At 34.1% G+C, this 15434-nt stretch overlaps 1 protein-coding gene across 1 annotated transcript in view; it reads left to right on the top strand.

Annotated features, from left to right (window-relative positions):
• The window catches only part of ASXL2 (ASXL transcriptional regulator 2), a 114388-nt gene that overhangs the window by 77535 nt on the left and 21419 nt on the right, over nt 1-15434 (top strand). The window contains 5 exon segments of the mRNA XM_014563945.2: nt 5579-5640; nt 5642-5695; nt 7633-7765; nt 8544-8687; nt 13423-13586. Of these exon segments, the coding sequence (XP_014419431.2) occupies nt 5579-5640; nt 5642-5695; nt 7633-7765; nt 8544-8687; nt 13423-13586 (557 nt within the window).

The raw sequence follows: 15434 nt of genomic DNA, 5'->3' as shown, positions 1-15434 counted from the left end.
GTATTTCATCTCTATAGTTGCTGATAAGGTCTTTGAGTAAGTTGAGTACTCAAACCCAGAATTGATAGATACTTTAACGTGATAACTTAGTTGAAAAACACTAGCAGCTTACTCCATAGCTAGAACAAAGAACAGGGTGCCTGCTATCTCAATTCTTATAAAACATGATGTTAAAGGTGTTTACTTAATACAAGTAAGCAAGGGAAAGGAGGTGGAACAATAAGCAACAAGAAAAAGGGAAAACTACCTCTGTATAGATGATACGATTATGTATCTGACAAACTCAAAAGAGTCAACGGAGATAAAAACTGATTAAAGAAGGGAATTGAGTAAAGTGGTAGGATGTTAGTAAAATTAATGCATAGCAACTAGCCATCACATATATAGATAAAAATCAGTGAAAAAAGGGAACATATTCATAATAGCTACATCAGTAGCAACAAAAACTCTGAGCATGACCTTTGTAAGATCTGTGCAAAGGTCCTAAAACAACTGAATAGCCAAAAAGATGAAAATTCTTTTGTCTTTCACACCATGTTCCGGGATAATTTCTAAACAAATTAAGAGATATAATATGTAGAACATGAAATTAAGTCCTAAAGGAAAGCATGCATGAATTCCTTTTAAAACCTGAAAGTATTAAAACTTTTCTAACTGCTGTTTCTGGAAGCATATGTTTTTATCCTTTGACTTAGCAAACCCACCTCTAAGAATCAGTTCACGGGTAACACTGTCCACAATACAAAATAACGTAGCTTAAGATGAGTGCTTAAGAGCAGTGTAGACTTGAACATGCATCAGAATCACCTGGAGAGCTTATTATGATGCAGATTCCTGAACCCCAGCTTCAGAATTTCTGGTTCAGTAGGTATGGGCTGGGATCTAGTAATTTGCATTTCCATCTGATGTTTAGATAATGATGGTGATGTTCTTGGTACAGCACCTTAGGAACCACTGGTTAAAATACTGCAATAATAAGAGCAAAATACTAGAAGTAACTAAAATGCTCATCAGAGTCCAGTTGAAGAAATTATGGTACATCTGCAAAGTGGAATTTTATGTAGCTATTGAAAGAAATGTAGAAGATCCCTATGTTCTGTTCCCCAGGATACATTAATTATATTTAAAGAATAAAGGTGCTGGACAATTGAATACATGATTTTTTTTGTTTAAAGAAATGATTAAACATATTAAAAATATATATATACTATGTCTTCACCAAAACAAAAATACAAATAAAAAGCAATGGAAGGCTGAAAAGTAATATAAATGATTTCCTATAAGGGAAAGGAAGTAATAAAATGGTGCAGACAGGGGAGGGATCTAGACTTATACCGAAGTAACTTTTTATAGCTTTGCATAATTAAAACAACTAAACATTTAAAATGTCCTTTTGGGAGGGAATGGGGTACTAGCTCAGAGGTAGAGCGCATGATTAGCATGCACGAAGTCCTGGGTTCAATCCCCAGTATCTCCATTAAAAAAAAAGTACTTTCTAGAAATATACAACTTAAAGCAAACTCAAGTATATGTCAAGTTTGTGGCATAATGACATAGATAAGTTGCTTTGGGATATATTTTAGGTGTAGGAGACCAGACACAAATCTTAAACTGCCTTCAGTAATTATATTGAAATTGTATATGAAATCAGATCTATAATAGAAAACAAATTAATAATTACAGTAATGCTATTAGAAACCAGGTTATCTGGGAAGAAGAAAAATGATAGAAATACAAATTCTGAGAAGTGAAATGACACTCCTATAATCGTAAACTCCTATTTGGTGTCTGTGCATGAATTTATTTAACTTTCTTTTTCAAAAAAGCTGCTTTTCTTGTTCAGATCGTTGAGAAGTTTTAGAACCAGTGGTAAACGAGTAGCATTAAGCACCCCTAGTGTGCAGTGCATGGTCTTTTAATATCATTTTAAATTAAAAAATATCAGGGCTCCGTGGACAAGTGGGTGATCCAAGTGTGGGCAAAAAAAATTATGCAAGATTTGCTTAGGACTCTCTTTCTGTGCCAAATAGCAAGGGAGCACTACTGGGACCGTGTTGCAAAGATGGTTTACAGCTTGAAGGAGCTCCCGCTACCCCCAAAGGGGACAGTTTGAGTGCCAACTTTGTAATAATTGCTTTGATTCAAACATTTCAAATATGTAGACATCTATTATGAGTTGATAATGATACTTAAAAAAAATCTGTTTTAAGTGCTATATTAGTTTTCTGAGGCTGCTGTAGCAAATTACCACAAACTGGCTACCTTAAAACAACAGAAATTTATCTATTTTCTCACAGTTCTAGAGGCCAGAAGTCTGAAGTCAGGGTGTCAGCAGGGCCACACTCCCTACACAGGCTTTGGGGAGAAATCTGTTCTTTGTATTTTCTAGCTTCTGGTGGTTGCTGACATATTTGCCTTGTGACCACATCCTCCAGTCTCTGCCTCTGTCTTCACATGGCCTTCTCTGTGTCTGTCTTGTGTCTAAGGACACTTATCATTAAATTAAGACCCCCTGGGGTAATCTAGGATGATCTCCTCATCTCAAGATCCTTAACTACATCTGCCAAGACTCCTTTTCCAAATAAAGCAACATACCCCGGTTCTGGGGACTAGGACATGAACATGACTTTCGGGGGCCACCACTCAGCCCACTACAAGTACTTATTCTGAAAATTTACCAAGTTCAAATTTTGGTTGTGCTCCTTACTAGCTATGTCCTTTGACAGGCTAATTAAATTTTCAGGTATGTAAAGTTTAGGTAATATCACAGTATGCAAATATGTTTATTTAATATTTATGTATAAATATATGTCTTTGAAAATCTTTTCATAATTTTATTTGCATAGAAAAATGTCAGTAAAGAGCCTACCCAAGTGTATTATTTAGTTATCTCAGAGGGTAGAATTAGAGGAGATTGGGTGGGGTAGAAAGAGAAGTTGTACCCACCTTAGAGGGTAGTTATAAGAAGTCAATGAAATTCTGTTCAGCTGAACCTAGCACAGCATTAGGCACATAGACGATGTAATTCCTGGTTTCTCTAATAAAATTGTGTCTTGAAGACAATGTAGATACTAAAAGAAATGAGAAGAGATGAGTTTCTCAACATGTGTTAAAATCTTGTTTGCTGTCTGTCATTGTGAACCTTTAATATTTGGAAGTTAGAGCAAAGTTTAAGTTGCATAGAAATTATGAGACCAATACTTAAGGTTGTCATTTCTGGGAGATCTTCCTCATTGGTGGGTCTTAGAATTTTCTTGATTTATTTCAATTGGCTTTGAGATTCATTTGTGGTTTCATTTGCTAGAAAGGGCTTTTGCCTTAAACGGAAGCATTTCAGTTTGCTCTGGTAATTACATATAGCTTTATTGTCTCTTTTCTAGGCTGCAAAGTAGAATTCTCATCTTCTATAATGAGGTCATTTTGGTTTGTTTTATGTTTGTTTTCAGACAGTATTTAGGGCAGGTGAGGAAATGTATATTCTCAGATTTCTGCAAATAATTAAGAAGAAAGTAAACATAGTTAAATATTAATAGTTTTTAACTTTATTTTCATAATACCTCTTTAAAAAACATTGGTCATATAAAAAAGACAGATAATAGCAAATGTTGACAAGGTTGTGGAGAAATTAGAACCCTATACATTTCTGGTGGAATTGTAAAAATGGTGCAGCCATCTTGGAAATCAATTTTGTTGTTCCTCAAAAAGTTTAAACATGGAGTTAGTGTAATACCCAGCAATTTCACTTTTAGATATGAACCCAGGAGAATTGAAAACATATGTCCAACACAAAATCTGTCTAATGAGTGTTCTTCATATTATTTTTCATAATGGCCAAGAAGAGTAAACAACCCAAATGTCCATCAACTAGTGAATTAAAAAATGTGGCATATGCATGTAATAGAATACTATTTGATGATAAAAAGGGATAAAGAATTGGTACATGCTGTAAAATAGATAAATCTTTAAAACATGCTAAGTGAAAAAAGCCTGTCACAAAAGAGCACATATTGTATGATTACATTTATGAGATGTCTGGAACAGGCAAATGCATAGAGACAAAAAGTAGATTAGTGATTGCCTAGGACTAGGGGAATGGGTGAGAGGAAAGAGAAGTGACAGCTAACCAGTACAGGGTTTTTCAGTGGGTAATGAAAATTGATTGTGATGATGTTTGCACAACTTTGCAAATATATTAAAAAGCCATTGAATTTTACACTTTAGGCAAATTGTATGGTATGTAAATTATATCCCAGTAAAGCTGTTATTTTAAAAAATGGGTCAGCATCTAAGTGTACCAAGGATATGATTTCTTTTTGTTGCTCAACCATCTCAAGAATTATCCAGCTCCATTTTTGTATGTTATGATGAAACCTTTTTTTTTTTAATGCCACACTATTGTATGTCTGTCCTTTCCCATATATAAACTGTATTATAGGGCTTGGGATAAAAAGCTGAGGTTAAGTGATAGGTCACCTTCTTAATATTGTCTACAGTTGTCCTCCTTAAATGTTATCTACTGTGCATTCCTTTCTTAGAACATCTAAGTGTCCATTGAAATGCTGTATTCCAAAATTTGTATATTCCAATGAACTACGTTTCTACATTTTCATGTCAAGTAGTCTCCTACCTACAAACTTTATATGATATCTTAAAGCTTGTTAACCATACCGCAAAATGCCATTTTTGCTGTCTAGGCCTTTTCAGTCCAGCTACTATGAAAAGAGAAGGCATTAGTATACACGGACTTTTCAAGAGTCTTCACTAGCAGTAGTGATTATTATTTTTATTATTAAGGGATCTGTATCAGCAATTTCTTGATCTTTTATCATAAATAATACATTGTCAAACTTTATAGAACATAAAGACCTAATTGGAATTTTTATAAGAGGTGTAGGCTCTTGAAGGGAAAACCCTCATTCACGTATGACTAAGGTTTGACTAACCTCTGATGATGTATAAAACAGCTAGTGATGAAATAGAGAGTGGTTACACCCTGTGCAAACCTACATTGATTCCGTTTGAGAAATCCTAACGCACCCTTTTACACTGGTGGACCTATAACTATTGATGTAAGAGATGAATATAAGAATTAAACCTGTGGTAGAGTTTCTGAGGTGGAATGGCCTCATTGCCTTTATTTTGAAGACGGGGAAAACTGGGATCCACTATGTCAGTCTAGGGCTCTTCCACTGTGTCATGTTACTATTAGACTTACCTTGAGAACATACATACTATCCAACAGGCTCTAGAATCTTTTCCAAGCTTTATCTCACTTGATGACTCATAGTTTATATTCTGCTTCCTGCTTCTTCGATCAATTCTATTGAAAAATTATAGAATGAAAAGTAATAAATACTAACACCCATCCCTTCCCCATCCTATCATCCTTCACTAGAGCTTTCTGAGGAAATAAACTGAAAAGGGAGGCTGTTTGCAGTAGAACTCCAAAGAGAAGATCCTTTCCAAAAGTGTTTGGTCACAGTTCTTAATACAGGTAGCAGCTTATGATTGGGGAAGGAATGGTGCTTGATATCAACTCTGATAACAAAACTTCTCGTTGTTATTTTTCCCTCCCTAGTATCGTCTAGACTGTCACAGCCATCCTCTCCCCAGTCAGGCTGCCCATCACCCACCATTCCAGGCAGGTAAAGTCATTTCACCATCACAGAAGCACAGCAAGAAGGCACTAAAGCAGGTAATGATGCTATTCTGTGTGTCAGAAGTATAATCTACTACCTTAAAAATGCACATTTCTGGCAATCAGTGAAAATTTCTTGAAAGGATGTTAAGTCCTTTTAAGGAGAAATTTTGTGCAGTTTCCCAACTTGTGTTTAATAATCTGTGCATGTCTGTGTTACAGGTTTATGGTAGATGTTGTATCATATTTGAAAAGTTCCTCATTAGTTTCCAGTTTGCTATGAGGGTTGTGTGTGTGTTTAATTATGAATATGTATTGAATTTTTCAGTTTGGTTTTCTTCAGCGTTTATTGAGATGATCAGGTAGCCTTTCTCTTTAAATCAACTAATATACAGAATTCCATGGCTGGACTTTATAATGTTAATCTATACTTAGCTCTCAGGAATAAACCCTATATGTTTGTTACATACTTTTTTAATATGTTATAGAGTTTTTTTTTGTTTTTTGTTTTTTTTTTTCAGGTTTTAGCTTGATTTTGTTATTTTTTTGTACCATCCTTGTACAATTTTGGGGTCAAGATTATTCTTAGCATCATAAAATAGGTTGTGTAGCTCTATATTTTTCTAGATTTTTGGAAAAATTATAGAACTTTCAGGGAAAAAATAATTTCTATAAGTCTTACCATTTAAAATTGTTTTCCTAGCATTTCAGTTTCATATACTATTACTGGTCTCTTGAATTTTTTCTTTTTGAGCCAATTTGGGGAATTTATTTTTCTTTAAAAATGGTCCATTTCAAATATTTTTCATATGTTGGTATAAAGTTGTACATAGTATTTATGTTTCTCTTTTGTTCCTCAGTTATCACATTATCTTATTTTTTCCCAGTGGTACTTGCTGACAGTTTATTTTACTGGGTTTTTCAGAGAACTAGCTTTCAATTTTGTTGATATGCAAATTATCCATAAATTTAAATTTGACTAATAATTAAGGATGCAGACTACTTTTATCTTCAGATTGGTATATAAATTAGAGCTTAATTATGATACCAAGCATTGGCAAGTATGTGGGAAAATGGCTACTCGTAGTTTGCTGGTGGAATATGAATTATTATAGCTATTTTGGAGACAAATTTTGTGATATTCATTAAAATTTACTAAAATTTCAAATGCACATATCCCAGGACTGAGCAGTTAAATATTTGGAAACTTATCTTAGAAAAATGTATGTATTCATATATACAGATATGCACACAGAAAAATGTTTGCATTAAAGTTTGTAATAGCAAAACTTACAAGTAACCATGTGTGTGTATACATATATATAACATATATATGTATATATGAAACTTCATAATAAACAATGGTGTATCCCTATGCTAAATAATTATACAAGATTAAAAGTTTACTTTGTAATGAAGTTGTTCTGTATGTATAGACATGGAAACATCACCACACTATAATATTGAATCACTGAAATTAAATTGTGTTAACATGTATGGCATGATACCATTCATAAAAACATAGATACCCACAAAACAATAGTATGTTTTAATAGAAACATGAATATATATATATATACACACATACATAATGTAAGTGTAAAAAAAAGCTCAATAAGGAAAAATTAATTGATGATTGTGGTTACCTCTGAGGATTGGGGAACAAGACTGAGTGATAGAATGACTGAAAAGATCTAATTTTCTGCTACTACAAGAATGAGAAATCCATGCCTTACTGGTGATTTTTAAGTTCTAAAAAAAGTTAATGAAGAATTTTCACATTTATATAAAGGAGAACATTGGCAAAAAATATGCAAACTCTTAAGGGTCATTAATGCCATGTGTTTAATTGGTTTAATTCAATTTTTGTCTACTTTGATAGAGTTTAAAGAAATTGGATAATCAGCATGCTCCTCATGACTTAGAAAGAAGTCATTTATTTATCACTAAAGCCTGATTTGTTTTGTTTCTTACAGTCAGTTTTCTCTTTACAGGCTCTAAAACAGCAACAGCAGAAGAAGCAGCAGCAGCAGCAGCAATGCAGGCCAAGCGTGTCCCTCCCCTCCAGCCAGCACCTCTCTCTGAAGACTGTCAAAGCATCCAGTGACTCTCTACCTGCCAAACCTGGTAAGCAGACTAGGTGTCTTTTCCGTGGAGGTTTCTTCCAGTATATATATTTTGTATATACCAAATTTGTGTACTGTATCATTTGTTTTTAAATTACTGTATTTATTTACATACTTCTTGTACCACTGAATCATCAATATAAGTCTAGAGTAAACGGAAATTTATGCAATGCACTCTTTCAGTCATTTAAAAATACATCACTGGGATTTGCATATTAGAATGAGATCAATGACTAACTTCCACTTTATCTAACTTAATAATATTTGGAAGCCTCTAATTAGTAACTTCATAAAGCTGATACTCAGGCTGAACTCTCCACTACTTCTTTCCTTTAAAAATAAAAGGTTTTCCTAAGAATACGTGCTGCCTTAGAGTTTTCATTGGACATATCCACAGGCCTTTGGATTTTTTGTTCTAGCTTGTTTTTAACCTAAGCTGGTCTAGATGTAGACATTGTGTTTTATTACACAATTCACTTTGATGCCAGCTGATTATGAGTTTGCCAGGTTTAAACTTTGTCTTGCAGAACTTTGCCTTTTTGTTAGGAAGGAAATTTGCCACCAGAAGCAAATAATGTGCTGGGAGAAGGGACGAGATTTTATTTTACTTTTTGACTCTTAATTCTCAGACTCAAAACATATATGGGGGGGGGGTCACATTGTGTCATGCATAACTTTTTTTAGTTAGTGTTAAATGATTTAATTGTTCATTTGTTTGATTGATTAATTTCTATCTATGACCTTGGTGTCACCAGTCTTTTGTATATTTTTTCCCCTAGCAGTATGGGAAGGAAAGCAATCTGATGGACAGTCAAGCAGCCCTCAGAACTCAAACTCTAGCTTTTCTTCTTCAGTTAAAGTAGAAAATCCTTTGCTAGGCCTGGGGAAGAAGTCATTCCAGAGGTCTGACAGGCTCCACACACGTAAGTTGATTTACAAAGACTTGAATTGTCATGCTTTGTCAGCTCTATATTTGAAATTCATCAACTGCTTGCTTTAATTGCTACTTCTGGTTCACCTTTGAGCTCCTGAATATTTTCATGTTCTTCCTACCCTGCCCTTATCAAACTTCAATTCAGAATAAGATCTATCATGAGCCATTTTGTGGTTTATTTCTCTTCTGACAAGAGATTTCTTTATCTAGCATTATTTACATTTTATCTCTAGCTGTGTACAGAAAGGTGCAGAAGGGCTTATGATTAAACATGCCAAACCTTTTTCCTGCTCCCTCTGAAATCCTACTAAAATGAGAATATGGAAATACAAAAAATTAAACCCATAAGGGTGAAGAAAACAAGGAGACACCAGATGGACAGGCAATATCAACAAATTTTGAAAGATGACAACTGGATGGGTCTTTCACAGAGCTGAGGAGCAGATGCCAGCTAAGGCTGCAGAGCACCAGAAAATTTTAAGAATTGGAGATATCGTGTGTCCTAGTAAAGAAGGGTGAGGCATAGGGTTGAAAAGAACCTTCTTTGAAAGTTAATAGGAAGCAGTTTGGTGCCTCACCCTAGCAGGAAACAGGAGGTTTAGTTTGAGGTAAAGTTAAACCATACAGACTTCAAATTCAGAGATACCACACATAGCTGAGGACAGATAATGAGGCAAGAGAGTGGAATCAGGGAATCAAATAAAACACAAATACAGCTAGTGATCCTCCTGCTCACTTGGCCTCTGTAATGTTAGCAGTAAGGCGTACTTCTACCTCCACTACTTTGTTCCTCCTCCCCACCTATGCTCTGGTAGAAGATGGGGAATTGGTACCTAAAGAAGTTGAATAGCTTCAGAAAAAAATCTTCAGACAAATTTATAGGTTCCCAACTAAACAGAGATCATCTTGATCACACTTCTGTGGAAACTGACCAGTCTCTAGGACACACCCATGTACCCAAAATTTCCAGTCAGCCTTTTTAGTGCTTCTCTTTTACTTGTGATCACTAACGATAACCTTTGAAGAAAACCTCCCACCATGAGAGACAGAATCTGAAATACAGACTCAGAAGAAACAGACAATTCAATGAGAAAACTTTAAACTAATAACTTTAAAAACTATGATCTCCACAGGAAGAAATAAAAGATGGTTTTTGCATCCATGAAAGAACAATACTGTTTTAAAAATCAGAAAGAGTTCCATGATATTAAATAATGTGGTAGCAGAAATAAAAAATTATAATAGAAATACTTAAAAGTGAAGGAATTTCCCAGAACGTAGGTCAAAGGAGTGATTCAAAGGAAAGAGAAGGTAAGAAATTGGGAACATCAGTCTAGGCTGTCCACTATCTTAAATAGTAGGATCCTCAGAAAGAAAGAACAGAAATTGAAAGGGAGATAAATGATAACAGAAATAATACAAGAAAATTCTGTAGAATTGAAAGCCCCAGATTCCAGACCAAAAGTACCTAAAGAAATGTGAACATAAAGAAACCTATTCCATGGCACACTCTTTTGAAACTTTAAAACATCCAGTATAAAAGAAGAACCCAAAAAACCTCCAAAGAGAAAAAAATACTTCACCTGTAAAGATTCAAGACTTGGGATGGCAGGCATCTCAGCAGCAACGTAGAAGCTGTAAGACAGTGCAGCAATGCCAGCAAGATTCTGAAAGAAAGTTACTCTGTATTCATTTATATAGTCCAGACCCTTCTAAACTATTAAGTATGAAAGTAGAATTAATATTTTCAGACAAGTCCTTTGTAAAAATCTTGTTTGAGTCTATTTGGGATGGTAAATTATCTGTAAAGTTAACAGTTTTTATTCCACATATTTTGAAGACACTTTATTATTAGACATTTTCATGTTTAAAATCTTCCTAGTGGGTTGAACCTTTTTTTAATTTGCCTTATCAATCACTGATTAAGTTTTTTACGTAAGGTATCTTTTGTTTGGTATTAATAAAGGTACACCAGTTTTCCTATGGTTAGTTTTTGCCTGTGTATTTTTACTTTTTTTCATTTTTGTGGTTCACGTACATTAGATATTTCTTTACACAGCATATAGCTGGCTGAATTTTCTTTATTTTTAATCCAGTGTGTAAATCTCTCTTTGGTGAGCTTTTTATCCATTTACAGTTATTGTGGTTATTAATCTGTTTGGACTTTTTTTTTCTGCAGTCTTATTTTTTTCTGTTGATCTTTGTCCTGATTTCATTTTTCTTGCTTCCTTTTTTTTTTTTTAATGAATAAAAAAATTGGGGAGGCTTGACTGAACTTTTTTGCTATTTGTCCATTTTAATTCCTTCATTGTCCTTTTCTCTCTCTGTTGAGTTTGTTATACATTCTATTTCTGTTCTGCTAGTTCTAGGTGCACAACATGATGATATGATATATGTATATAGTGTGAAATGATTACCACAGTTAACATTCATCACCTCACATAGTTACAATTTTTTTTTCCCTCAAGGTGAGAACTTTTAAAATTTATTCACTTAGCAAAAAGTAACCATCTTGATTTTTCCTCCAGAACAGTGGGAGTACTCTGTAACAATTTAGCACTGATCTTTTCTGTCTGGACTTAAATAATAGTATCTGACATGTCTGTTCGTTGTTTTTAATCTCACAATCCAGGCACCAGAATGCTATTGTTTTATGCAAACAGTGATGATGTAGATTCATCTTCATGTCTGTCTTTCTTCATTATATTCCACCCCAGCCTTTTGCGGTGATTTTCCTTCCTGTAGTACAGTTTTTTGAGAACTTTATTTAGAGCATGTCTCTTGGCAGTAAACACCCTCAATTTTTTTTCTTTCTGTAAATGTCCTTGTTTCATGTTCATTCTTGAAGGAGAATTTAGTATATATACCATTATAGATTCATGGGTATTTTTTCTCTACATTTTATAGTTATCCATTTGTTCTGGATTCCTTTATTAAGAAGCTTGCTGTTATTTTGTTCCTTTTAAAGAAATCTTTCCCTTCCTTATGGATGCTTTCAAGCTATTTCTTGGTCTTTCATGGGCAGTTTACTAAGCTGTGTCTAAGCATGGGTTTCTTTTTATCCTGCTTTGAATATGATACGCTTCTAGATCTTTAGGTTTGTGGTTTTCATCAGTTCTGGTAAATGTACTGCTGCAGATTATTTAAATACTGCCTTTTTTTTTCCATTCTCTTATTTTTTTCTTTCTGGGTCTCCAATCAAGCACTTATTAGACCGTCTCATTCTGTTATTCATGTTTCTGCTAAAACTCTCAAAATAGTCTATCTTACCTGTCTTTCCTATATTCTGGATAAATTGTTTGGCCATAACTCCCTCCTCTTTAATCCACTCATAGTATCTGATTTCAACAATTTATATCCTATTTTTTGTAGAAATCCCATTTATTTTTTTTTAAGTCTTTGTGTTCATTTCTGATTATTTTATTCTCGTCTTTACAGTTACATTCTTTTTTTCTTTAATCAGTTTATACATAGCTATTTTGTATTCTATATATGTGACATTTTCAGTGGTAGCAGTACTTCTAGGTCTAAATCTTTTATTTCTGATTGCTGTTGACCCTGTCATAGTGGCATACCTTCTGGTTTGTTGGGCTAATCTTTGTTAGGCAGTGCTGGATTCTAATATGTAGGAATCCTATGGGCCTCAGTTAAGGGAAATCCTTTTGTAACCGGGGAGATTCCTTTTGCTTGTTGCAGGAGCCAGACGTTACATCTTGGATTGTGTAGCTTTTTTCAGGTATTCCTAATTGTAGAGTTTATGTGTCCTAGATTCCTATGTACCTTAAAATGTTGCTGTATATTGTTAAGTTTTCTTCTAATAAGATTATACTGATCTCAGCCCCACCAGCAGTATTCGAAAGTGGTTTTGCTTTTTCCCCACATAGTCCCATCACTGTATTGCAATATTTGCCATTTGTTAGACCAAAAGATCTTCATTGGTCTAACTGGCATTTCTTTAAGTATTAATACCTTAGCATCTGTTTATGGTTAGTCAACTGTGAGTTGCCTATTAATTCCTTTTGCTCATTTTTCTCTTGGTGATATTTGTCTTTTTTATATTGATTTATAAATGCACTTTTAATAAAATATCAAGAATAGTAACCTTTTCTCATGGCTTGGAAGTATTTTTCCAAATTAGCCTTCTATTTATAATTTTTTTTCCATTTATGTTTTAACCTTTGTGTACTCAAATCCATCAGTGTTTTGAAAGACTGAAACCTCCTAATTGTGAATAGATTTCCTGTAACTTCTAAGCTATTCAATCATAACATTTTTAGCTAATGCAAATTAAAATTGATAAAAATAATTCTCATGGAAGAGAAAAAGGGCCTCAGTATGATTTATAGAGAGATTTGAATTTTTTTATTTCTTAATCATTCTGTGTTTGTGGCATTTATTATAAACTTCCTCAGTTCAATTTGAGAAATTATCGAGTCTCAAAAGTAAAATGCACTTTCAGTATGGCAAAAGGTTCACTTCTACAGACCTTATTCCATTTTTGCAGAGAAGATAAATTATATTCTTTTACCCTTTATGAATGATTAAAACTTGCTTTGTTTCATCTTGGAAGAAATTTCTAAGAACATTAGGTATTACCTTCTTCACAGTGTGATATTTTAAAGTACTTAGAATTGTGGGTTTTTTGCACTGCAGAGCAAGGTATAGTTTAGATAGAAACAGGAGTGTGAAGGAGGCTCAAGTGATTCTTCTCCGTATTTTTATAGGGCAAATGAAGAGGACTAAATGTGCTGAAATTGATGTTGAGACACCAGACTCCATTCTGGTTAATACAAACCTACGAGCACTGATCAACAAACACACCTTTTCAGTCCTTCCTGGAGACTGCCAACAGCGACTGCTTTTACTACTTCCAGAGGTGGATCGACAGGTACGTTAACTTCAGGCACGTTAGCAGTTTTATAACTCTGCTGCAGCTTCCTTCAATGATCACCTTTAGAACTACTTAGACTTTTAAAGTGGCTTTTTATGTATACCTGTAAAGAAGGTGGCATCAAAGGTATTAGACAAGAAATAATATTTTTTGTGTAAGTGTTCTTAATAGGTTGGCCCTGTAAGGCTTTATAAAGGGAAAGAACCCTCTTACCAGAATGTCAGGATTATGGTAAATTATAAAAATTATATAAAATTTGTCTAGTTATTGTATTAGGATGTAGACATCCATAGAATACAGTTCAGGAGGTTAATTTGTTAATTTAATTCTTTAAATTAACAGTTAATTAAGAAATTAAACAGGGTTTTTTGAATGGATTTTTTTGAAAGGGTTAGGAATGTTAATTATTTTTTATTCTTTTGTTAAATTTTTCTAAAACAAACACTTGTTGCTTTAATAATAACTTTAAAAATCCAATATAAGTTATATTCATTAAAGAAAAAGGGAGCTTGACAAAATATGAAAGGTTTAGAAGAGTTTGGGCAGGGACCGGAGTAGTTTAGGTTGGTCAGAAGTAAAGTAAAGGTCCGAGACTTAGGCTTCCATCAGGGAAAGAGTGACTGGCATGTCACCCCTCCTTTTTGATCTTCTGTTTCCTCCTCTGCAAAAGGAAGATAAGTTCATCATGGTTTTATAAGATTTATTCGATTCTGAGACTTTTTTTTTTAACATTTTTTATTGATTTATAATCATTTTACAATGTTGTGTCAAATTCCAGTGTTCAGCACAATTTTTCAGTTATTCATGGACTTGTACACACTCATTGTCACATTTTTTTCTCTGTGAGTTATCATAACATTTTGTGTATATTTCCCTGTGCTATACAGTGTAGTCTATTCTACAATTTTGAAATCCCAGTCTATCCCTTCCCACCCTCCACCCCTCTGATTCTGAGACTTTTTAAATTATGATCATTTCTAAATACCTACTATGTTCTAAGTAATTTGTTAGGCTCTCCTCCTTTTTTCTAGTCATTATAAAAACAAGATGAAAGGGAGTTGCTTTCCCTGATTTACAATGAGAAAACTAGATCTATTTCCTAGTTTATAGTAAGATTAATGGAGTGCAAGTAAGTTATACAAATCATTACAGTTAATTGACTATACAGTCAAAACTAAATCTTTGTCATTCTGAAAATCATCTTTCTACTGGGCTGTATTGATACCAATTTCATTTTGCTGTGAATTAGCACATGTAAAAGCAGATCAGCTTCCATTTCTGGGGAGTCCAAAGAAGTCAGGTATCCTACCAGCAGTAGGGACAAAGAAGTAAGTAAAACTGATCCTTCCCAGCTACTGTTCTCCTCAACTTAATACTTTGGGAGAAATTACAGCTTTGGGGATGCCCAGTTTTGGTTTGAAACAAGTTAGGAGACAAGTTTTGGCAGAATTTTTAGAGAATGTCTCTTCTTGCTAGGAATTGCTCACACCTCTTTTAAAGACTCAAGTTTTTAGGTTGGGAATAATACACAGGACCTAACGGAGGGTCTGTCCGTAGAACTCTAGTGCAAGTTTCTCAGAACTGTCTTGACGACTGGCCCTCATCCTCTCTCAGAAGGAGGATTGCCATGTGTAATTTTGGAATTAAAAAGGGCCTTGGAGCTTACCCAGCTTTCCATTGAGTGCAGTCCTGTAAGGTTACTCGCCTGTCTTTTTCAGTTCCTATGGTGGGAACACAGTATCTGAGAAATACTGCCCTTATGTATAGGGAGTATGGATTTTATTAGTGAAATTCTACTCCATTATCAGATGAAATTTGGAGTTTATCAAAAATTCTGGTTATTAC

The sequence above is a fragment of the Camelus ferus genome, chromosome 15 (genome assembly GCF_009834535.1).
Source record: "Camelus ferus isolate YT-003-E chromosome 15, BCGSAC_Cfer_1.0, whole genome shotgun sequence".
Taxonomy (NCBI): domain Eukaryota; kingdom Metazoa; phylum Chordata; class Mammalia; order Artiodactyla; family Camelidae; genus Camelus; species Camelus ferus.
Note: the sequence above shows the minus strand (reverse complement) of the source record. Positions and strands in the feature narration are given on the sequence as shown.